The sequence below is a fragment of the Gymnoscopelus microlampas genome (genome assembly GCF_963454915.1).
Source record: "Gymnoscopelus microlampas genome assembly, chromosome: 13".
In the NCBI taxonomy this organism is placed as follows: domain Eukaryota; kingdom Metazoa; phylum Chordata; class Actinopteri; order Myctophiformes; family Myctophidae; genus Gymnoscopelus; species Gymnoscopelus microlampas.
In genome coordinates, this window is record NC_139950.1 from 37,110,364 (window position 1) to 37,136,996 (window position 26,633).

General features: G+C 40.3%; 1 protein-coding gene across 1 annotated transcript; it reads left to right on the top strand.

Moving 5' to 3' along the window:
- The first annotated feature begins 178 nt into the window (after positions 1 to 178).
- Positions 179 to 26,546, top strand: shtn1 (shootin 1). The gene is made up of 16 exons (XM_084075733.1): positions 179 to 265; positions 2,679 to 2,731; positions 4,004 to 4,064; positions 7,561 to 7,655; positions 12,903 to 13,074; positions 14,206 to 14,303; positions 14,482 to 14,563; positions 15,428 to 15,522; positions 16,549 to 16,695; positions 17,920 to 18,073; positions 19,237 to 19,357; positions 20,687 to 20,769; positions 22,606 to 22,712; positions 23,766 to 23,816; positions 24,886 to 25,009; positions 26,396 to 26,546. Exons 1-16 carry the CDS (start codon positions 211 to 213, stop codon positions 26,503 to 26,505), a joined length of 1,608 nt encoding a protein of 535 aa, XP_083931859.1. The 5' UTR covers positions 179 to 210; the 3' UTR covers positions 26,506 to 26,546.
- The last annotated feature ends 87 nt before the right edge of the window (positions 26,547 to 26,633 follow it).

Sequence of the window (26,633 nt, forward strand, 5' to 3'; positions counted from 1 at the left end):
GCAAAAGCACTGAAAATTGGAAATGCCCAGTAAAGTAAAAAAAATACCTCACTTGTATTCAAGTACAGTACTTGAGTAAATGTACTCATGTTACTTTACACCACTGCTCTAGGCTACCTGTTATGAATGCGCAGGTGTAACCAATGCTTCCTTCCTGTTGCACAGCCAGCTGTTTAAGATCAAAGTGAGAGTTGCAGATGTGATCGTATAATGGCGGCAGAAGAGTTGCAGAAAATCCATCTAATTGCAGGCCTCTCGAACCAAGGTAAGATCGAGTGGGACAATAAATTATTGACCCAAAAAAAAAAGTGTTATTTAAAAAGCTTTCCATTGACTATTACAGCGGTGTCTCCTCACCTCCGCACAGTTTATAACTCACCTTTTTTTTAAAAGTGCTGTTCAGAAGAATCGTAATAATAATTTAATCAGACAACTCGCAATTTATTATTGTGTCATCTACGGAACGTCTTGGAAACCTGAACGGTGACGTCAACGAACTGTGCTTTTGTTCGTAAAATTGTCCAGTTCGGAAGGGCTTTGTGTTCAAGGGCAAAGTCCACCTGAGAGTGGACATGCCAGGCAAAGCTTCATTCTTCACTCACAAAGGCTGCGACTTCCATAAAAGCAAAAGAATGTCGACCTATAGGCCCATGTGGTCCGTCGGAATTCTATACAATACAGCAGTGGTTCTCAACCAGTGGTCTGGAGACCACCAGTGGTCCTTTGGGGGGGGTTACCAGGGGGTCCCCAGCGAAATTAGTTAACAGTGTCAAAAATCCTTTTAACCACTTAGCTTTGGCTATTCAAAAATAGCAGATATACAAGCTCATAGCGATAGATCTGCTATTTTTGAAAAATCTTAAATGTGTGCATATCTTTGCATATATTTTTTTAAAGCGAACATTTTTAACTCAAATCTTTGCTTCTGGGGGTACCTGGCACAAAACATTTTCAGGTGGGGGTCCGTGTTCAAATGTATATCAATTTAGGGGTCCTTGGCAGGAAAAGGGTTGAAAACCACTGCTATACAACACACTATTGTGTTGTTACAGTGTGTAGCCAACATGTATGTGCGCTCTGAAACATGTGTCAGCTGCCGCGTCTATGACAATGTTTTGCGTGAGTGGAGGAAGTACTCACATTTCGTACTTAAGTAAAAGTACCAATACAAATAAAAGTCCGGTATTCAAAATGTAGGCCTACTTGGGTAAATGTACAAAAGTATTCGCATTAAAATATACTTAAGTACTGAAAGTAAAAGTACTCATTTTAGTGAGTTTCCAAATGTATAGAAATGCTTTGAAAATAGCAGATCTATAAGCTCACAAAGCATTGCTTTGAAACATTCAAGCTTGTAGATCGTCTATTTTCAAATAGCCTGAGTGAGTATGCATAGGGCTGAAGTTTATTAATAATACAAATCTTCAAAGTAACTACTAACTAAAGTTTTCAAATTAGTGTAGTAAAAAGTACAATATTTGCCTGTAGAGGAGTAGAAGTAAAAGTATTGGAAGTGATCCAGTAAAGTCAGAATTCCTCAAAAGTGTACTTAATTAAGTACAGTACTTGAGTATATGTACTTAAGTTACTTTACACCACTGAGTGAAAGGACTAAATCCGCCCTTAAAAGGGTATTAAATAAACGATTAGTCGAAATGTTATCAGTAGGCCTACCTTTTTGTGTTTTATTAAGCCACAGTACCTCAGGGGGAGTAGCTATAGGTCAGAGCCACCTCACCTGGCCTACAGGTATGAATAAATAGCCCAACACCATTACAGTATGACTTGAGTACGCTTGGGTAAGCTTTAATGTGGGATTCACTGTCTGGAGAACTGTCACTGTGCCATGGGAGGGGTTTCAATAGGGCAGTGGTTTTCAACCCTTTTCATGCCAAGGACCCCTAAATTCATATACATTTGGCCACGGACCCCCATCTGAAAATGTTTTGTGCCAGGGACCCCCAGAAGCAAAGATTTGAGTAAAAAAATGTTCGCTTTAAAAAATATATGCCAAGATATGCACACATTTTCAAGATTTTTCAAAAATAGCAGATCTACAAGCTCATAGCGCGGCACACCCTAACCCAATAATTTGATGACCGGAGACACAAAGAGTCTCTGTGTCTCCTACCGGAACCGCTGCTTACCGGTCCGCTGGTCATCAAATTATTGGCTTAGGAATGTGACAAAAACAAAAAAATATCCATGAATTCAAGTCTCCACGGGGTGACTAATCGATAGAAAAACATATATTTTGAGGCTGAACTATCCCTTTAAGGTAATGCCATATTCTTCTTAAACGTTCTTTGTAATGTTAGGGGGAAAAAACCTTCCTTGTTCTCATGGTGTCTGTTTGTTGTGTTTGTTTACCATCTTCATTTAATAGTAATTTGGGTGCTGTAGCCAATTTGCTAATACTCCCCCTGGTCAATGTAGTTTTACCCACATAATGACTAGTGGTTATTATTTTTATTTGTATTATTATTTTATGTTCCAACATATTAGTCATACATTATGAGGCATGTTAGTCACTGGATGAGTATTAATCACATGCTGGAGGAATTCCCACTTTTTGGATCTTGCCCTTTAGGTGGATGATGTGTGGTGTTCAAAATGTATTTGGCTCTCGTATGATTTACTACTGAAGATGGCTGAATGGCATCCTTTGCTCTCCACAGCTGTTCAGGAGTACGAGGGCCTACAGAGAGAACATGAAAGAGCAACGATGGAGGTTAGTGTTAAAACTGAACATTAACATCTACTGTTAACCCTGCCTAGGTTCATATATTGTCCTGTTCTTGCTATTAGTACAAGAAAAAAATCACACAAAAGTGCACGCCTACAGTGTGAAGTGTAGACAATAGGAACCGTTATAGATTAGACAGTTGAATGAGTTGGTTGCACACACATAATGTTCCATACAGTTGAATAGAATCAGTGTTTCCAGCTTGCTTAGTGAAACATTGACTATATGAGTGTTAAAGCTACAATCCCAGAGTTTTGTCTATCCCTCCCAACAGAGATAACTGTATGTAATACGATGTCTGAACAAACTACAATAAAGATGGTGGCACATCTAGCGTCCAATCTGGTGCGCCATCTGCTTCAAATAACTTTATCGACATTGTCAACCAGTCAGTGCCCATGGGTCAACATTTCCCAATGGGAGTGTAGGGAGATGGATCAAGTTTACAGATGAACGTTTGGGTGAATTAAAAAAGATTCTTAGGGAGGTAATGTATAGTGTACTATGGATATTCTGTACACTGTCAAATCTTCAGTATTCATTCAACTCTGAGGGTGTCCATTTGGGTCAATTTTTATACTCTCAGACTTAAAGGAGTAGTTCACCCCAAAAAAATACTAATTTTCTATCACTTACACCCCATGAAGCCTTAAATGAATGGAGATTCTTTTGTTTTTGTCGCGTTCCTAAGCCAATAATTTGATGACCGGCGGAGTCTCCGGTAGGAGACTCAAAGAGTCCTATTAACCGATGACCCAGTCATCAAATTATTGGCTCAGGAATGCGACAAAAAAAATAAAAATCCATGAATTCAAGGCTTCATGGGGTGTGTAAGTGATAGAAAATAAGTCATTTTTTGGGTGAACTACTCCTTTAACACTGAGGATTGTACTGTGTGTGACTGTGTATGGGTCCATTTGGGTCAGTCGTTTACATTTTAACATTTATTTGTGTGACAGTGTGATTAATTCATATTAATTCAAACTGCTCATGCCTGTTGTGTCATGAGTACATTCACACAGAACGTGAATATAACAAGACAATAAAGTGAATATTTTTCGGCGAATAAAATCGTCAACCTGTATGAAAGAGGTATCACCGAATTAATACGTTTGATGTGAAATATTTGCAGACACATTTTTGTATAATTTTTTCGTCACGCTCCCAGTGTGTAAAGACCTTTTAGAGTTACATTTACAGTATTTGACTGTACTGTTTAAAGACTGTTTCCTCTGTGTCTCCCACCGTCGCCTTCAGTGTGAACGCATGCAAGTGGAGCGAGACCAAGCCATCAAGAAGTTGAGTGACTTCCAGCGAGGTGAGGTCATCCGCCGGCTTAACATCATCGCTTAGATTAGGTTGAAGCATTTAAGCCTGACACCGTTGTACGAAGAAAGTTGCCGATCTTCAAGCACACAACTCGTCGCATCGCGCTATTTATGTATGTATGGTTTAACCATGTAGGCCTAGGCTATTTTTGAGAAGTTTTGCCTGTAATGACGATATGCCAATATAGAGACACCAGGGTTAAGGCAGAATCTGCAGTCATGTTTAAATGTTAGCTGACATTTGTACACGCGGCCATCTCTGTCCGACCTCCCTGTGGCCTGCACATTGTCACAGGAGCCCATTGCTATCTTGTCCTTCACAATAAATGCCATGTAATTGCTGGCTTCCCCTTTTCCACAGTGTTTTGTAAGGAACTTTATTGTTCCTCCCTGCACAATGATGTCTCAGTTCAAACTGTGTGCTAACCTTTGCCCTGGTGGGTTACTGTAGTGCTGCGCTTTATATTAAACTTTATTAACCTTAAAAGCAAGGACTCAGTTAGACTGCTCATTTTATTATACATTATTTTGCTGTGCTTACCGTTACGTCCTGGTGTGGCATGAAGTGAACTGTGGTAATGCTTGAGAGTCTGTTTACTTGTTAAGGAAAACAGTTTTAAAAGCAAGAACATTACATTTTCATTGAAAGTCAGTTTAGTAATTCATTTAGCTATTTGAATCATGACTAGGATTCTATTGCTGTGTTTGCTGGCCCACGTGAATAATCAAACTAGGCCAGTAATCAGACCTTTCCAAGCAATGAGAAGACAATTTTTGATCATTATCAATTTGTCATTTTCAACACAACATGTGACAAGTTTGAATCTACTTTTCAAACTGCATTTTTTAATTACAGCACGTGTTGACATCCCTCGTAAGAGCGTACTCATTGGCTCTTTCAGTACAAACCCAATCAGTTGTGTCTATGCCACAAAGGATAGCATTCAGAGATACTGCTGGTACTGTACTTTCATCATCATCGTGTTTACCCACACTACAAATATGTCTCAAACGTTTTGGCCTCCTATTTCATTTTGCAAAATGATTTTTCTTAAAGGTTGAATGCATTGCTATGACCACTTAAGCACAGGGTGAATATAAATGGTGATGGGGGGGTTGGTTCCACATGTCAAAAGATGGAGCAAATAGTTTGTCTTTGTAATCATGGCAGTTGTGCAGATTTTCATATGAATAAATCTGGCCTGTGCCTCATATATTCAGCGATTCTCCAGCCAAAACAAATATTGTGTTTGACTTCCACGTTAATAGAGGCTGCCTCACTATGCCAAGCAGCTGCATATTAGGACCTATTACGTGATTTCATAGCTCTTAGAAAATTGCTGCTATTCACAACGAAGCGGGCAGAGGGGCTGTGTGGCGGGAGGGGGGGTTTGTGGGAGGAAGGGAGAAAAAGCCGCCCAACACACAATCATGTCTTTTCAATTGGCGATGGCAAGGTTGATGACAACATGACCATTGTGTTATAATGATAACACCACAAAGGCATCTGCCCCCCTCATCAAGGCTTCGAAGCGGCTGCAGATACAATTTAATTCACTACACAGTTGGCGCCGCTGATACCATTATGTAGCGCGTCAACATGGGGGGTAATCACTGTCTTTCTTGAGAGGACGATGAAAAAAAGAGGCCCGCAAAAAAAGGGGGGGGGGGGGTAAAAAAAGATGTGGTGATGATGATGGGGAGGCCAAAACTCACAATTAAGACAGCCAATTTTGACATGTCAGAGTCCCCGTCATCTGACGTTCATACACTTTCCTACATCCACCACTGTTTATTTACCATGGCTACCAATAATTACAATTAACATGTCATTTAGTTCAAGGCATCCTTTTGCTGGTTGTTGAGTGTGGCCACAGCATTATTGCGTGTGTGAGAGGGGAGGAACATAGACAAGGTCGCGTTGAAACTGGCAGCTAAGTGCTATTCAATGACTGCTGTGGAAAGGGTGCCAGAGGAATTCAGATATCGCCCTGCACAGGCGTTCATCAAGTTTTAATTAGGTGTCACTGGGGGGAAGGAATTGCCCAAAGTAACAGCATTAATGCCTAATTTCTCCCCCGCTCGACCACAATGTTTATTAGTTAAGTGGCAAGAAGTGCATCCTCATTGTGCTGAGGTGTTATTACAGATTAATATAATATCAACGGTTAGAGCATTGAGTTTTCAGATTTTTAATCCTAACAAAAACATTTTTCACACCACCTTGGAAGTAGCACATGAAAATATATTCAAACTAATCCTGCCACTTTTGTGTACGCAGAATAAAATATCGTTGCTCACAATTAGGTCCAGGTGAGTGCACTGTAAATGACCAACTCCAGCAGTAGAAATTCACAGTAGATCAGACTGCAATGAGCCTTTGACAGACTGCTGCTGCTAATCGACTGTGAAACCGACAATATACTGAGCACGATGTACTCTCAGCCATACTTTCAGCCAAATCCTTGGAAGATCTAAAGTGATTTAAGTGATTTTGCAGCTGTCGCAACTCTCATGGCTTTGTGGCACTGAAGGCTTCTCTGTGGTGGACACAACAACCCTATATTTATTAATGCTTGTGTAACAAACAATACATTCTTGAGGGAAGTTACTGCCTTTCACGTTGGGTCAAGTGTAACCTCAATTGCTCCATTATAACAGGATCAAAAGGTCTCGAATGCTCCAAAACACTTATTTATGGCCCTGATGCTTTACAGTTTTGTCCAATATGTATTCAGCCTTTACGCCGAACAGATTTGCCCTGATTGATGCTGCTGGAGGAGGTGGAGGTGGGGCTGGGGGAGTGGGGGTCGGGGTGCTTAATAAAATCCCTGAACAACATCGGTAACAACATTTGTGTGAAGGCTACTCAAATGGTGAATACCATATACAGAAGAAACATGTTTCAATGTCAAGTGTTGTGGCTTTCTTATCGCAATTAACCGCTTGGTGAAATGAAACATCAAAGTTATGCGCCCCTCACTTGGAAGTCCTAATTCGATTTTTTGGATTTCTTCATCTGTTTGAATGGCAGTTTTGAGAATAACCTTGTGTTGACATGACCCGCTTTTTTATATTTCGCGTACAGGGCCGTGTCAACAGAGACTGGCAATAATTGAGTTTGTTCCCCAAAAAGTACACACTGTAGGCTTACTGTCAGATGTAGTGGCTTCTATGATGTTCCATAAGTGCAAACACCAGGTATTGTGGACCGTTTTGTCCCATACTAACTTCAATGTAAAGATGACACAGCCAAAGCTAATAAATAACAGTTATCCAACAACTCATGCTCTGCTTCAACATTTTTATCAACTGTGTTATTAAGTTATAATTTGTGCACATTAATGGTAAGGTTAAAGCCTAATTTATGCTTCAGCCAAAAAGTGTCATGGCAGAAATAACGTGTTTTCCATTACACAAATTATATATATAAATATAAATAAAATGGACTTTAGATCTCTCTCTCTCTCTCTCCCCCCTTCCTAGTTTCTCGCATGGTCATTGAAGAGGTCAACACCATTCAAGAGAACCTAGAGATTGAGAGAACATGCAGACAAAGCGTCGAAGCCCTGGCCTCCAAGGTGAGGTTCCCATCTTGCAATACAATGTGTGCTTAGGATTTAATCTAACCCACTGGGTACTTAGCACTCGCACTGAGAAAAATGTGCACATTGAATAAATCAACATGTTTTTTCGTATGAGTCTCAAATTGATGGCGCCCTGGGCCACTTTGTGCACATGATTGTCATGTCAACACAAACAGTTTTTGTAAGTCGCCCTCAATTCTGCTACTTTTCCCATCTTTTCTTTTTTCTTTTTTTTCTTTGTGTGTGTGTTTCTCTGTCTAAAATTGCTTTTGATTCTTTTGATCCAGAACATGGTTTTTAGAGTCCTTACTAAAATGTGAGTTTGATTGAGAGCGAGGGAGCCTGGCACATAGTGATTTTGCGGCCCACTGGTGCTGGACTCATCACTGTAATCATTTCTCATTCAATTTTTGGACAAAAGCCCTGTGAGTCCACCTGGCAGCACCAGCGTCTGGGGGACAGGAGGCTCGGGGGGAGGGCGGGGGGACTGCTGTCTTTCTAGCTGTCCTTTGAGTCCGCCGCCTTATTACTCCCCCTTCTACTTCCTGTTTGGTACTTTGAGATCTCAGTCTCCTTTTGTTTTCCTCCGTCTTTCGTATTTTGTTCTTCTACTACTTCATATTATTTTCTGCACCAGGCCCGCTTCTTTCTTCCAGTTCTCCTCATTTTCTACTGGATCCTCCATTATCTCATCCTAATCTAATCTTTAAGCTAATCATCCCATCCCAATTTTGAATAAATAATGATCCAAGTCAAAACGCAATAGATCATGATTACCAAATTGGAAGATGTATTTTTATTATTGTTATTGCCTCCACCAGGCCGAAGGCGTGGCCTACACAATGTTTTCGTCTGTCTGTCCGTCCGTCCGTCCGTGCGTGCGTGTGTGTGTTTGTGTGTGTGTGTGTGTGTGTGTGTGTGTGTGTGTGTGTGTGTGTCTGTCTCTGTGTACAGCTAATCTCCGGCACCGTTGGCCCAATCGACGTGAAACTGTGCACACACACTCCCTGGATGCCAGAGCAGAACCTCTGCCCCAAATCTTTCACATCGGGCTGTTATAGCACAACCAGGAGGCCGATTTTTGCAAAACACATTTTTGGATATTACTCCTACAGATTTTGTCCAAACATCACGCAGATCGGTACACATTATCTCTATAGTCATGTGATCAAGACGGATCTGTCCAATGTTTTTTATTCCATGCCTGATTAACTAAGATTAGATTGGCATCTAAAGTTTGCAGGAGTGGCTCGCTTTGAACAAAATTCCTCAAATCATGAGTGCAGCATCCGATTGCGTGAAAGGCCAAGGAAGAAATGCCACCCTTTTCACATTGGCCTTTTATAGTGCCAACAGGAGGCCAATAACAAGCCACTTCACATTAATAATAATACAATTAACTCAAACACAAAACTATCTACACTACACTCCCACAAATCAACATATTTTGTCTGTGAAATAACTTCATCAACATAAATCTCTCAACTTCTACAGATCTCTATAATGACTGAATTCCGAATATTGCTGGCCCACAATAACCTACCTGACCTGGCGGAGACCTGTGCTCCGAGGAGCACTTTCTTTATTCGCTTTTGTCGCTAAAACATGGAAAGTAAAAAAATTGAAACATCTAAAGTACCACACCTGACACCCCACAAGTAAAATGAGAAACACAAAGTGGTTAATACAGGCCACAGGCATTTATAAAGAGCCGCAAATACAAGCGGAAGTTTTTAAAATATGGATTCCTGACAAAACTGGATAAATAATGAAAATTGCTCCACTGTATAGACATCATTTTATGGATAGCTTCTAAACAAAACTGGACTAACATCAGCAGAACAAAAGTAAAACTCTTTCCAGTAATACAATGAATTGTCAAAATTGCTTTCAAATGGAATTTTGTTGTGATATTTACTATTCTTTGCCATGATACACAAAAGACCCAGAGGTCTAGGTTTGGAAATAAACCAAAGTGCTTGTGAAGAGTGAATTCATAATGGTAAATGATGCCATTTTGAAAAGCATTGATGTGAACATTGGCAAGACATTTTTTTGGTCAAAGTTTTCGAATTTCCTATGGCTTTGTTGAGGATAAAAGTAATAGTGGACTACGCAGTAAAACCCACAGAGTTCATTTAACTCTGAGAGTGTACAATTCGACCCTTCACACTCTGGATTTTACCGTGTATGTCTAATGAAAAGCAACTGCAAAGAGGCACGGCTACAACGCTTTACACTCCATTGCAGCACTGACAGTAAAGTGTTGAATCTTTTTTTTCTTTTGTCCTTTTTTTGCCGTCTAAAAGCTTGCTGCACTGCCGTTTAACCACTTAAGCCTTGTTTTGTGCTTCATCATACAATGGTGTCGTGGAGCGAAAATGGCCATTCTTCAAACTCACAACAAATGTGAGCTTGTGAGCTTGTAGATCTGCTATTTCTGAATGTTTTTATGCCTATAAATGACATATCCAATTTAGGCCAGGGGAAAAGTGGTTAAGTGACTGCTCTCTTATCAGCTTTTAGTTTGTGTCTGCCCAGCAGGCTGTTTTCTTCCTCTGTTCATCATTGATAAGCTATTGTTTTGAGAAACTGTGTCTGTGTCTATAACTGTTCACTTTAACTGTCTATAACCACCACCCGTCCAACGGCTGTAGCACAAATAGTATTGCCACTTTGCGGCAGAATTGCAGCAGATCCTGTTTTGATTTGGCAGTAATGCTTTAGCTTCAGCCTACACCTTTTCGGACCATTTTAAGGTGCTTTACTGATATGTACTGTACTATACTTGTTTGTCTAAAAAGGACCAAAATAATCTAACCTAACCTTGCAGGTATGGATGCTGTTGACTGTATTGTTTAACATGTACTTTGCAGGTAGCCAGTATTACATACTAAAAATTAAAATAGTTGACCAGTAATCCGTCCATATACTGTCGTTAAGGGCAGGGTGGGAACTTGATTTAGGCATAATGTCTTGGCAGTTGCATTTCATGTATTCAATATGCTTAGGCTGAAAGTTTCAGCTTTGATTTATGATTAATTTACATTTAAATCAGCTCCCCCCCCAAAAGAAATTAGGGAGTGTTTGCAAGAGGAAGACGGGCAAAATTGACTTTGTATTCATTTCCTTTTGTGCATGTACTGTAATTTTGTCTGCCAACTGTTCTCAAGGCATAAGAGAGAGAAAGTTCAATGTGATTCCTTAACCCTCCACATTTTGAATAAAAAAGTAATGATAGAGTGAGCCACCAATTTGGAACCAGTCAAATCAGAAAGCAGCACTGATGCTTGACATTTTTGTGTTGATGTCTGTGTCTGATCAAAGGGGAGACGAGAGGCCGTGACTTTGTAATAGTGACCTCCGGAGAGTGCTAGCCTGATGCTACGCCAGCCTTGATTATGAGCATGTAATTTTTTACGTACGTCTCTCATCAGTTGTAGCTTATTATCAAAAGAGTGTGATTCCCATGTTATGTGTTGTTGATTGCATTTCAGAAAAAGATGCACTCTGAAGGGCATCGTCAAAAGATGGAATTGCTGCAATCTGCTCCCACCGGGATGCCATTAATAAATGCTTTTTTATCAGGCCGCCTTCATTTTTTATCCTTCTCCTGGCACTCTCCCTCCTTCAGATGACAAGAAATACGCATAATTGGCATCCATCTCCATCCCATATGCTTCATTAGTATTTTACTTAGTGATGGTATTCCTAATTGACACATACGGCCACCATGATGGTAGAACTTTTATGGATGCTTGATATACGTATAGAACTGATCAAATTGCATTGAAGTTTAAAGGAAAATGCCACGTACAAATACCAGAGGGAAAAGTGCTGCACCAAAATGCCACATGCAAATATACGCATCCCATCAAAAACTGTGATTACATCTAAAAGGAGAGATATTGTGCCCTTTTCTTCCCGTCCTCATGCTGATGTATTAAGATGTCTGTTATTTCACACCTTATTATTGCTCTTGGATGCTTCCTGCCACTACGGCTGATTGAAGGCTCGAAGGAACGAGCAGATCAGAGCTGCATCTCATCTGGTCTGTCTGTCGCTCCGCTATCTTATTTTCCTTTCATCTGGCTTAATAGTGAATGGCCTTGTGAGGCTATACAGATGCATATTCTGATGCCATTTCTGTGACAGCACTATTTAATCTAGAATAAAAGTATGGTAAGTGTAGCTATCCTCTTGAGTAAAGCTGTGCAGAATTCAGTGTTATTGTTGTGGTTGTGCTGCTGTGCTATTAATAATAGCTGCCTTTATGCTACATGTACTGTAGTGTTATTTTAGCTGTTTTGCCATAATACTTGTAAAAGGGCCCTGCCATGGATTTTAGATTTATCTCAAGTAACACAGTTATTTCACATCCAGTTTTTTATTTAATTTGTGTAACTCAGGTACAGTATCTATCAATCCATAATATGTTATTATATATATATCTTTGTGTTTATATTTTAAACGTTGTGTACATCATTGTTTATGTATGATGTAAACACACATGTCTCCTGTTTGTCTCCTATTTGGCGCCTGTCAAAACAATCACATTGCAGACATTGCAAGTGGCTGTTGGACTGCTTTCATTTTCAAACACAAAATCAAACCAAAACATATTATTGTTTAAGTCTGGCTTGCTTGCTCTACATTTTTGTAATTAAAAAAATTCAAGTTAGTTTTGGTACAAGCTTACAGCTACTTTGCCAATGCAATGATTCTGATTCAATGGTAGACCTCACATCCTTGTTTTGCATATAGAGTACAAGATTGTCAGCACTCTGTACTTCACAGAAACATTTGATTACAGTTTGATAAGCGACAACACTATGTTTGGAAAAGATGGGAACATGAGGTCCAGATCAACATTTTTGCCACTAAATAGTACACACATGTCTGCCTTTAACCAGTTGTGGTTAATGGCAGTTTATATACTGTATGACAGCTGATATAGACGGGGTGTAATGGGGTAAAAATACCAACTCACCAAAGCAAATTCTCTAATTATTATTCTGATTCTGATCATGTCTGGGCTTTCCATTTTTATCTTTTGGATACCCAGCTGAGTGCTGCCCACAGAGGAGCATGGGGGAAGCAGTTATGCGTTAAGTGTCTTGCTTAGGGACACTTCGACACATTGCTGAGGTCTGGAATCGAACCTGAATCTAACCATTCAGCTATGACCGCCCTAAAACCATTGCCCCTCATATTGCCATAACGTCTAATTCCCCTATCCAGTTGAACCGCCAGAATCGCTCTCTAAAGAGGAAGAGTATGTTGATGCTCTCCCACCTGGGCCCAGAAACCATTGCGGAGATCAGCCTGGATGAGGAGGAGGATGAAGGGGGTTTAGATGTACAGGAAGCAAGCAAGGTCTGCATCTCAACCCAGTGCCAAGCCACCATCTCAGGTACTGTACAAGGTGGTCTCAAGTACATCAATACTTTACCTTCTGTTTTCCTATGGCAACAAGACGGGGTCAAATAACGACATGGCTTCCCTGTGCAATCTGTTGCTATGAGAGCAAGTTATTACTGTAGGTATCTATTCTCTATATACTAGAGAATCTCTGAGGTCGTAAATCTGACATCAGAGATTTTATAGTACTAGAGGTTCGGGCCGCTATGGGGCCCTCACACCTACGTCCGTCGCACCGCCAATCCGACTGATTTGCCCATATATGGAGATCTCTGTATCTGTCAGTCCTTGTCCCTTTTATGCCCATATATAAAGAGATCCTTGATGTCATCAGTATATGCCCATACATTTGCATACCCCCTTTTGCGCCTGATGTCTTGACGACACATTACGTTTAGACAACACACTCCATATTTGGGAGTAGCTGCATTGGGAACTCCTTATATGGTTATGGCTGAGTTATAGTGACATGAGCGTGATGACGTGGTCCGCCACAGCCAACCGGCCCGCCAACCGGCCCGCCCCCCCATTAGCCAATTTTAATATAGGATAGGATAGGATGGAGGACGTCATCATATCGCCCCTTTGGTGCCATGCCATAAGAAGGTACTGCATCCTCCAACCACAAATATTAAACTAGCACTCAGGATAATAGATCATATTAACAACCACAAATGTATTTGCATTACGATACGTACAACTTGAAAATACATGTTCTGTTTCTGTTTTAGAATCTGTCATCGTCACAATTAATTTCACATTCAGATCAATGAGGAACATGATGATGCCATGTCTTTAAGTTAAGCTAATGTAGACTTCTGGGTGCTTTTTCATCAGGTCAAACAGTGCTGTTCTAGGATCACCAGTCTTGTACATGTGAATCATCATAACTTTTTAATCATCACCTAATAATGACAAAACGCATACTAGATCAGCACTGTTCTTTGTACATGTTTGGTAAATACAGTACTAGGTTATCAATTTCCTTGATATTATTTACTTATTATTGAATTATTAAGTTTCAAGATGTTGACAATCAGCCCGTGGAGCCAATATTGTAGATGAACAGGTTATTATAAAAGACGGTAGGATACTTAACAGCTGGTAAATGTTTTTGCCTCAGAGCTGCGTAATAAATTGGAGTTGACACTGGAAGAGAAAAAACAAGCAGTCATTGATCTTGTGGCAATAAGAGACCAGCTGAAGGACACCAGAGAAAATGTGAGTATAAACAGACTTTTGGAATCTATCATTTTGATCAGATGCTCCTCAGTGTGTAATGGGGCTTTTACACAGTGTAAATTAGGCTTTAGTTTTCACATTTATTGTCTCCATTTTGTAAGACGGTGTTAGTTGGTGCTAATTTAAGTTTCCACTTTTCCCCCTCCCATGTCTGCAGCTGCTGAAAGAGAAACATGATCATACTGTTCTCATTGCTGAGACGGTGCAACAAAAGAAACTCCTGGGAAAATACAACAGAGGTCAGTGTCAGTCCTTCTTCTACGTCTACTTCTAGGTCTGAGTGTTGGCTCATCCTAAAGCAACAGATATGATCAGTTATGCAGAGGGACTGTAAGGATGGCAATGTCCTTTGGTCAGGCGATTGGTGGGACGGCCAGTCGGTCCAACACTTTGGTCCCAAACATGATATCTCGAAAACTACTAGCTGGATTTCCAATTGAACGCAGATCTCTAAATATAATAGGTGGATTACCGTGAAACTTGAGTATATTTATGCTCCCCAGATGATGAACGCTAACCATTTGAGTGACCCCATGACCTTTCCTGTTGCACCACACATTGGCCAAAAATATAAACTTTGCACTCAAGATAATCTTATAATCTAATAGGCAAATTGCAGCCGTACTAGTGAGAGCGCAGGTTATGTTTGCCTGTTCAAACTATTTTGGTCAAGTTGGGTGTAAGGAGCAGCATGGCCTCTACGGCCAGTTAGCGGGGCTTTTAAACTGTTTCTGTTGCATTCTTGGGATTGAAGTTCAACAGCTTGTTTAAGAATTAAGCAGTAAGAAGTAAATGTGGCATCCTCTCTTGCGAATGAATGTGCTGAATGTGATCGGCTGTTTTTCAGAAAAATATGTTATAATATTAGTTGTTAGTACATTAGTTGTGTTTCTTTTCTATCTCGTCTTATTTCTTTTTTTTTGGTGCTCTTAGCTGGTCAATCTCAACCTATGCTTAAATTAACGATAGAGCTCAAGATTAAAATGAAGGTTTAATTTGCTCTATCCCTGCTGGGGAGGTCAAAAGGTACAGAATATCGAATGAATTATGAAAAGGTGGAGGTAAAATTGTGATCGTGAAACTTGAGATATCACTCTGTCTAGTATCTCAGTTTGCCGTGGAAGAGTATGAGACGTTACTGGACAACTTGGACCTGGAGAGAGACCTGAGGACAAAGGCAGAGAACTTCGCCCGAGAAGTAAGTTCTCTCAACCACATATCTCTGTCTGTCTGTCTGTCTGTCTGTCTTTCTCTCTCTCTCTCTTTTACTTCTTACTGATAACAAGCTTACCAATTTTGAAGGGATATTTGATGTATCACTATTTACTGAGATTAATATGCTGCTTTGTTTGCAGTCATACTCCACAGAACATGATGTCTCATCATTACAGCTTAGGCACCAAACACTAATTCTGTTTCAAAGCTATGACATAATCAGCCCACCTGCCAATAATTACATAATGATATAGCACCGCATTGACCGATGCACCTGTTCAGGATAAAGACAGAATTATAGAATTATAATTAAACATTGATGCAACTTTTATTTGAATATAAAATAAGCATATACCATATTATTGGCATGTCACAATAAATTAATTCCAAAACATAATGCTTATAAATGCCTGAAAAGGAATGTTCCACAGCTCAGATCACTAAGTTTCATCATCATTTGTATTTGTCCTTGTCCTTTGAGAGAATCAGGATCAGAATACAATGTATTGCAGTCACAATACTAGATGTCTTTTACACAGCATATCTTAAATATCAGTTAAGCTTAAATTTATGCTTTGTCACACAATGCCGTGGCAGTGATGATTTTCACTTTGAAAACCAGTTTCACTTTGAAAACCAATACATTGTGTGATGAAGTATAAATTAGACTTACAATGCTGTATTTGGAGGACTCTCTGTGGTACTGAAGCTGTAGTTCCCTCCTCTGTCACAGGAGTCAGGATCTACTGTATATCTCCATCTTCTAACCTATAAGGTTGTGTTCCACTGTGTGTTACTGTCCCTGAAATCAGGCTCTATTTGGGCTCCTCGTTGCTTTAGCTGTATTCTGTAGTTCACAGTTTCTGTCAGGTGTTTTCTTGGACTTAAATGTCTCTCAGTAGCTTCGGTTATGTGCTATTATTTTCTTCCGGGAAGATGTTCTGTATCATGTCATTTGCCTCCTATAAAGGCGGCAATATATATGACAATATACTTGTGTGTCATCCAGATGCTAGTGGAGCAGAAGAAGCTGAACAGGGAGAGTCAGATCCTGATGCAGAGTGCCATGCCCAGCCAGGCCCTGGAGATGGCCCTCGCCGAGGTCACCAGCCTTACCCAAGACCTGGAGAGCCAAAGGCTGGAGCACAAGCAGCAGGTGTGTCCAGAGTAAACCTCCCATTTTACCATATACCAGAATGGTCATGGGTATGATAGGCGCCACTACCTAATAATGATAAATGATTCACTTGTAACTCATTATGAAGGCTAAATAGCTCAAATATCTTATGAGAAAAAAGGATTTTGCGATTGATTGTTCCACCCCTGTCTCTCTCGCAAAAAGTATAATTTTTCAAGCCATTTAGCGTGGAAGAAAGTCTTTTATATTATCAGGGGCTGTGACAGGGCACCAATAGGAGTGACCTGCCAGAAAAGGAACATTGGTTTCCTCCTGCCTCCTCTGGCACTGATGGAGAATAATTATACATGAGTGGGATCACTGATCTCTCCTGGTGGCAGTGAGCCATCGCTCCATTTAATAAAACAATTAACACTGTTAAAGGAACTCCCGTTGGCGAATGAATGACTTTATGTCAACTGGCAGCGAACCATTGCAACTTAGCAGAAAATTGAGAGCTATCATTCAGAAATGATTCCCAACCAAACTATTTTGTCTTGAAAGTATGGTAGCTGGAAAAAAGTAACAGGAAAGCAAATAATTTTCAATGGCACACTTGTTTAACTCCATTGCACAGCTAAGAGATGCAAAGCCGTTTGATGCAAGATGGTGAGTTTTAAATTCATGCTGAGTAGTATGCTTGATGCTTGTAAACACAACCCGTAAAATCCAACAGAAAACAGATCACCTCTGTGTCTTTCTACCTCATCATCCTTCCCTTCAATTCTTGCCAACGGGTAAAAGCCAACCCCAGATTTACGTATGTTTTGGAGCTGTAGTTTCATTTTTTCTGCATTTATTATCGTTGGCTCCCTGTTGGCTGTTTTGATCGAATAACCCAGAGGGAGGGCCGAGTCAGCCTCTTCGATCCCATAACCCAGAGGGAGGGCCGCGTCAGCCTCTTCGATCCCATAACCCAGAGGGACTGTCGCATTGTAATTGGTTAGCTGGTTGTAGGTCTGCAACTATCAATTATTTCTTAACTATTAACTAAGAAGTTATTAGCGAGCCATTTTTTATTAATAAATTAACCGCTTCTCGTTTTTTTTTTTTTTTTTTTGGGTTCAATGTGGGAACAAATAGTATTTTAGGAACACAAGCTCTGTTCAGAGGGGTTTAGGAAACACTGAACTGTGTGTGTGTGTGTGTGTGTGTGTGTGTGTGTGTGTGTGTGTGTGTGTGTGTGTGTGTGTGTGTGTCCAGGTGAAGCAGATGGAAGACAGACTGAATAGCTGTGAGCTTCAGAAGGAGTTGACGGCTCTGAGGAGAAAACTTGAGCTCCTGGAAGAGGAGAAGAAGGAGTATGGTGAGAGGTGTTCCAAGGCAGAGGTGGAGGTCAAGGATCTGCATTTTACTGGTGAGGAGGAGGAAACCTTTTGGTGGCTTTGGATTCTGCTTCTCTCTCTCTCACTCACACACACACACACACACACACACACACACACACACACACACACACACACACACACACACCGATCTGAGTCCCACCTCAATCTATGGCCCTGAAACTTCTAATCAGCACGATATCATAGGTGAAAATAAATTTAAGACCAACTATTGTTGAGGAGATTTGATTGAATCTTCTGTGTCTGGCAAAACTGACTGTGTTTGTGTGTGTGTGCATAATGTGTGCTGTTTTGAGCCACAGTCTCTGTTAATCATAGCTCAAAACAGCACGCATAACACACTGAATGCGCACATACAAACACATCAGTATACGTACCCATGACCAAATGCATGGCCTGGCTAGACCAAGCGTGTGAAATTCACTATGTCCATGTAATTTACTATGTGTGTATTACGTGGCTGGAAAGCTCCAGTTGTTGTTAATTGTACCAGCTATATCAGGCACGCAGGTGTCATCTGAGTGTCATCTCCCCTCTGCTAAGCGGCATGACTGCAGTTCATCCAAACTCATCACATGGCCACGAAACTCTCTACAGGAGTATATCCACCATTGTGAATAAAAGGATGTCTGTCATCTTATCAATGGTGACATTGAGTGTGTTCCGTAGTGGGCTGTAAAAATAAGTGCGTTCATAATTGTGATGTGCCATTTATCTCTCTCTCTCTCTCTCTCTCTGTCTCTCTCTCTCTCTCTCTCTCTCGGTCTCTGTCTCTGTCTCTGTCTCTGTCTCTCTCTCTCTCTCTCTCTCCCCAGAGGTAATATGTAGTTACAGCTATCCAACCCAATGACTAACTGTTTTGGTATTGCTTGTGATTATGAAAAGAAATATCTTTAAAATAGATTTGATTACATAATTTCATAGATTTGATTTACTTTTTATTTACAAATTCTCTTTTAGTTTGGATTCATTAAACAGCTGTACAGACTTTGCAGCATGCAGGTGTCACACACTTTACATGTATTATTTACATCTTACAATACTCAAGCAAAGTTTTTTTTTTTTTTTTTTTTTTAACTTACGTACAGTACTGAAGTAAATGCACTTAGTTACTGTCCACTGTTAAGTGCACATTGCTGAGGGTCACTTGTGTGTCATGTCTATGATTGGCCAGTCGAGGAACTCCAGAAGAGGCTCCAGGTCGCTACCAACCCTCCAGCTGCTCAGACACCGCCACCTCCCCCACCTCCACCTCCTCCACCTCCACCCCCAGCACCTGCTTCCAGCCCTTTGGGGTAAGGTGAAACATAGACACTGCCCACTGATTGTTACTACACAGGACAGTGAGGTGAGAAATGGAAGCGAGTTCAGAGCAGTTGAAAGCAAGTGGTGGAGCACACATTTAAGGGCACCCTGTCGCAGCCCTGCCTTTTTCTGCCACGTTCCTCGCACCCTCCCTGGTGTCCTTTCTGTGTGTTCTGACTCTATGCTGCAGACTGGCCCGAGACAAAAAAAACTAAAAGAAAGACATGCCATCTTCTTACTGCGTAAAGTAGGTGGCCGCCTTTTTAGGAGACCGGAAGCAGGTTGGAGTATTATTTCCAATGGAAAAGTGAACGTGAACACAGCTTCCTGAATCCTTCTTTAGCCCTTTGATAACTGAACTAAATATTGGACCCAATAATCACAAGCCAGACAATCTTCCCAGGACTTTCATACTAAAATGGCTTTTTTTCAGAGACATGAACTAATAATACTAATAATACTAATACACTTTCGACCTTTCTCTGTCCCAGCAACACACTCTGGTGGGATCTAGCACCAGTAAACATAGGTCGTTCGCGAGATCTGCCGCTGCCGTTGAGACCATTTGTAGGATTTGTGAACCATTTTGCCTCTAGTGGCTCCAATTGGGGTGGTCGAGCTTTCTATATCAACCATCTCTGGACTGGCCCAGTGGGGAGAGGAAGCAGAGGCAGATTGCTAGCAGGATACACCTGTTCACTGACAGGAAAGTAAGTGTAGAGGGAGGGGAAGGACAGGTATCAGAGGTCTACAAGCTTGATCCAAGGACGTTGCAATTACCTGTCGTTGCTGTTCGGCAGAAACCAGCTAACTCCATTTTTCCGCTTTTGCATTTTTTTCCCCCATAAGTCAGTGCTATTGAACGTACTTTACGTCTGTGTGTTGATTAAAAAAATATTGAAACAATGGAAAGTATTAAAATGTGCTTCTGACAAAACCAGCTAACTCCATTGGATCCTCAAACGTTCTGCTAAACCAGCTAAGTCTGCTTTAGTTTGCTGGTTTTGCTGACTCCAGGCTCCACCCCCTTTTGACCTCCAACCTCATTCTGAGCTTGGAGGTCCATTTAGCTGTACTTATCAATGATGAACAAAACCTCCTAACTCCACTTTTTGTTTTGTTTTAGTCATTTCCTGAAAAATGAACATTTTGGAGTTAGCTGGTTTCTGCCGGAGAGCAGAGATATATGTGTGCAGTGCACTAACCAGTTGAACCACCGTTGTGTCACTAAACAAGAGTTTTGAAGTTGATCAAACCACCTTAAATCTGTCTTCATTATGCATGCTGCTGTTCACATCATTCTTCACTACTCTTTTAAGCTCACTTTTGTCATTGATCCGGAAGAGAAGAGACATCAGTACTGATATTCCACTAGTGACCCAAGACTCAAACAAGACACCAGGTAAAATACACAAACATCTGTTACTGTAATAACTTCAATCTCCCTTGATATCTCTCTTGCTAACGTTCGACCACAGTGCAATAATAAAGACTTGACAGCATTCTAGTTGTTATCCTCATCACACTCGAATAGAGGTGCTGTGCTTGTGCAAAACTAGCACAGCACAAATATTATGTTCCCCTTTTGTTTCCCCATGACAAGTATACAGTATAAGTAAAATTTTGTACAATTTAAGTGACAAGGTTACATAAAACATATATGTGCTCAAATGTAATATTTGTATCAAATATTGTATTCTCATATGTGTGTTTTTTATTATAATATTATTCTCGTAGTGATACTTCCTTCAGAGTTAGCTAAATCAGCAAACTTCCTGCTTGGATGTGAAACAGTAACTGCAATATCAGGGATATCCTTGTTCTTAAATGGGACTAGCTATCAGTATAAAGTCTGTTTTAAAGAATGCATTTAACTCCCAGATAAATGCAGTGTTAATTTGGAATGTGTATAAGTGCATCAATTGTATATCTGTATTTCTCTCACCTTAAAACAAATGAACGTTGCATACAGTAGGTACGATTCTGTTTATCCTCTTAACCTCCAACACGTTATCATTCCATTGTCATAATTTCACCATGCGGTGCAGTTCATACCTCACTGTACTGTGTTAGGATACAGTATAGTTGGAATTTGTATGAAAGTTTGTATTGTATTGCACGGTGCACCCAATGCTCTTATCTACCATTCAGTAGTTGTCATTGTTGGTACTATGATGATTTACAGCTCTGCCATTGTCCTCAGTATTTATTTATTAATTGTATTTATTATCCCTGTGGAATGAATTAAACATGCATTCTTTTGTGGACTTGAACTTACATTTCCTTTTCCATTTCCAGCTTTTAAATGAAGGTTGTCTAATTAGTATTAAATTGATCAAATTCATTAGATAATAATCCTGTGGTTTGCTGTTTGGTCGACGCTCAACAGTAATTATAACACAGCTGAAAACTGGGCACTTTAAGTTATCATTACTATTCATTATATATTAATAAACATTTACCACGACAGAACTTGCATAAATATGTGCTAGAAATAGTCTTGCACAAAGCCACTGCCTTCAAGTCAGTTAACCATTTATTTTCAGTGGAGCATCAGAAGAATGTGTTTGCAATGCGTATTGATCCCATTAATCCATTAAGACGCGGAATGCATCTGTGTCACTTTAGATTTCTTTGGCTATTCAAAAATAGCAGATATACAAGCTCATAGCATGGCACAGAGTGCCGCACTATGAGCTTGTAGATCTGCAACAAACAACAAAATTGCGTGAACATTTTTGCAAATCTTTGAATATATATACATATTTTTCATGCCAACATTTTTAACTCTAATATTTGCTTCTGGGGGGGTCCCTGGAACAAAATATTTTGAGATGGGGTCCTTGGCCAAATACATATAATTTTGGGGGTCCGTGACATGAAAAAGTTGGAGCACCACTGATATAGCAACATACTGTTAGGATTTAGAAAACAGATGGGCTGCGGACCCCCATCTCAAAATAAGCAAAGATTTGAGTAAAAAAAAACGCTTTAAAAGAATATATTCAAAGATTTGCACACATTTTCAGGATGGAAAAAAATAGAAGATCTACAAGCTCATAATGCGTCACTCGGTGCCGCACTAGGAGCTTGTAGATCTGCTATTTTTGAGTAGCCAAAGAAATCTAAAATGACACGGATGCGTTCCCGGATTGAATGGGTTCAAGGCCTGATTTGTGTGGGTTCTCTCTCTCTCTCTCTTATTCTCTCCCTCTCTCTCTCTCTCTTGCTATATCAGAGCCGGACGTCAGGCAGCAAGCAGTGGATGAGATGATGCAGAGGATAAAGAAAGGGGTTCACCTTCGACCTGTGGGCCAGTCGTCACCCAGTAGGAGCAAACCACCGGTATTCATTCTTTACATCAGTGGTCCTCAACCTGTGGGCCGCGAGGGTACTGCAAGTGGGCCCCCAAAAAAGAAACACTACGATTTTAATGATAATATAAGATGATCACAAAAAAAGTTTTTAAAAATATTTTTTTAAAACGTCATAGTATTTTTTTCTTTAAAACCTTTGGGGGAAAAGAGTTTTCTTTGTCTTCTTCTTCTTTGTCTTTCGGCTGCTCCCGTCAGGGGTTGCCACAGCGGATCATTCGCTTCCATTTGGCTCGGTCCTCTGCATCCTCCTCCGTCACGCCCACTGCCTTTGGGAAAAGAGTTTTCTTTGTGATACCAATAAATAGGAACATAAAGTATACTATAATAATGATCCAAGCCGGAACACAAACGATTGATTGATCATGAAAATAAACTGAAAATGCATGCGGCCCACCCATCTGACCACTTAACAGCCGTGTTAATTGGTCAGATGGGTGGGGCCGCGAACGCTTTTGAGGTTTTCAAGTGGGCCCTTATCCTGAAAAGGTTGAGAACCACTGCCTTGTACATTTTACCCCTACAGTTTTGTGTTCGTTTTTTTTTTACCTTAAAGGGCATAATCCCTTTATTAGGAGTCCCATAGTAGGAGTCACCGGATGCCAGATCTGAAAGTATGTAGCCGCAGAATTAAACACTTTCAGTGTTTTCATGCACTTAGAAATCCATCAGTGTTACCAATTATCTATGTGTAGTCTGTTTTGATAAAACATGATAAATGCCCAAGATATCTTTTAGTCTTTGTGCGTCTCGACCGTGACAATTCAATAAAATTAGATAGAATTAGGCCTGTTGTAGGAAGTAATTATCAATAATGTGAAGATGGGAAAATTGACATGACTGACTCTGTGTTGATACATTTAGTCTTTTTTTTTTTTAAGAGAACACTGGTGCCTATGTCTACAGTGTTTCGTCTCCATTATAAAAGGCCTCTAAGTGCCAAATGAGGGAAAATAAGTATAATGTGTCAAAATGCTGTTTATTTACCAAACCCATCTTTTCTGTCTTCCTTTCCTTTCATCAGATGGAGAGGCTGCCCTCTAATTCTGCCATTCAGGAACTTAAAGGAATCATGGTAATGGAACTTTCACACAATCAAATGTCCTCACAGCCACAAGCCACCTTTTTTCCCACTATAAATAATTCTCTAGCTGCCCCCGTTTTGTTGCCTCAACAAAAGAGACTTTACGGTCTGTTGCAACAATATGTTTTATAACTATGTTTGTTAGTTGTGTTTAACAAATGTGTGTTTGTATTTTTGTCAGTGTAACGTTTTGAAATATCCCACAGTGTGGCAAAGGTTCAAGGTCAACTTTATTGTGTCTGAAGGTGTAACCTTTTGCTGAAATGAAGTCAGTTCAGAATGATCGAGCAAGCATTCACTTACATTATAAAATGAAAGTTCAATACTTTTAAACTTTTTCACTCAGGCTTTTGGCAAATAGTTTGTTTATTTTTGTTAATGTAAAGCGTCCTTGGGCTTTTGAAAAGCGTTATATAAATTCAAGTTATTATTATTAAATAATTCAAAATAAACCTAATCTGGATGTACTTTCTTGGCCTACTGGAACTGTGCACAAGAAATTTCGTGCTCATCGGTCCAGCAGTTTATACAAACAGACAGACATAAAATACATTTCCGGCACCTACACCACGTTGCCACGAGTGTCGGGGGCAGACACTCATGAATAAAAGCAGTGTTTAATAATGTTCAGAGAAGTTGTCAAAAAAGTTTTGTGAAAAATATACCAGGGAAAGATTCTAACAAAAATGTTGTTTAATGGAAAAAGTTCCACTGTATGACTTTACGTATTGCAACATCTGCAAGGATGAAGGTCTTATTACATGTTACAGTCTCACTTTGTGTATTCTGGGCATGTCATAATAGGCAACATTTGGTGAAAATACAGTAGGAACATTTGCCTAAAATAGCTGATTTACAAGCCTACAACACATCACGATGTAATGCATTGTGTTAACACTGGAAAAAGTGACATGCTGTAACTTAGTAGTGATGAAAATACAACAACTCTGAAGGTGTTTCTCTGAAAATCAAGTCGAGTGAAGTGCAAATAGTCAGACTGCCTGATTATTTTCCATCACTGTCTCTCTGAGTTTGTTTTCTTGTCGAAAACTGTGTACAGGAGAGTTTCAAGGGGTCCTCCCCCCAGCCGAAGGCAGAATCTCCGTCAACAAACGGCAGCGCTGGAGAGCTGGAGAGGATTCTGTTGAAGCGACGAGGTGCACTGGAGACCACACAGGACAATAGTGAGTTTTGTTTCCTTTGAACACAACATTCTGTAAAACCAGCACTGTTCACTGGTGGTAAATTGTTGTTCCATTTGGCCGCTCCAGCCCTCCAATCACAACAAAATACACGAGAGAAATACATGATACACTGTAGATGATTGGAATACAACTGATAGTTATTAAAATCACTCTTTTTGGTTGTGTGTTTAGATCACACATTCTCAACTGACAGGTTTTGCTGACAAATTATGCAGTATTCAACTGGGTGTAACAAAGAATCTCTGGACCACAGAGATTGGCATCAAACCCAGAAACTTGTGGTCCAAAGGCGAGTGCTCAACCAACTGAGCTACCTGGTAGTGATGCGCGGGTCGGGTTTTTTCATGACCCGCCCCGCCCCACGACGGAACCCAACCCGCCTCAACCCGCCCCGCGAACCCATATATAAATCTACGGCTCAACCCGCCCCGCGACCCGCGATTTTTTTTTTAATTCTGTAAAATCATGGTTAGAAAATAATCCCCAAGTGTATTCAAACTGTTTTATTGTTAGTATTCTTATTCTTATTAGGAATAAAGACAAAACAAGAGCATGTTATTATTTTTATTTTTTTTGCGTGTGAGAGCGCGTGACCCGCTCACCCGCAGCCCGCACAATTTTCTCCGAAATTCTGACTCGACTCACCCGCGCTGCGGGTTGACCCGCGGGTCCCGCGGGTTACGGGTCAACCCGCGCATCACTACTACCCGGACACAAGAAATGATCCAAAAGCTTTTCAGAAACTGCTTAGCCACAACTTCTTTATAAAAGACACGCATGGTTATAGACCTATTATGAACATGTTATGAACTTGGAAGAGATTAATATGTAATGGACTGATTGTGTTGTGAAAATCTGTGTAGTGATGTTTTGTTAACAGATGTCATAAACATAGGCTGCTCACTCTGAGATGGCCAGAGTTACGCTGATCTTAACCCATTCAATCCGAGAACGGATCTGTCATACAAGCTCATAGCGTGACATTTCGTGCCGCACTATGAGCATGTAGATCTGCTATTTTTGAAAAAATGTGAAATTTTGTGCAAATCTTTGAATATATATTTTTTAAGCGAACATTTGTAACTTACATCTTTGCTTCTGGAGGTCCCTGGAACAAAATATTTTTAAAATGTTCGCTTTAAATATATATATATATATATATATATTCAAAGATTTGCAAAAAAAAATGTGCGCTATGAGTGAGCTTGTATATCTGCTATTTTTTAATAGCCAAATAAATCTTAAAATGACACAGATGCGTTCCCGGATTGAATGGTTTAATTATACAAAATAACTATTTGACTATTTCAGTAACTATTTGTTGAAAAATGAACACGTGTGATGCTGGGATGTGTCTTTGTCCAGGTGCATGGTCCTCGCCCCGTCCCTTCCCCAGCACTGTGCTGGATGTCACCAGGGTCAGACGGCCCCAGAACCCTGGCAAACAAGGCTTCCAGGGCTCCACCACCAGCTAGACTCACCCAGCTATCTCCAAGCGTGGGGACACATCCTCAAACTTTGGGGCACTTGAGTGAGTGTCTAACCGTCAGCGAAGAGTTTTTCATATGAGTTTTATGGTTCAACATGTTGTGTGGCACAATAC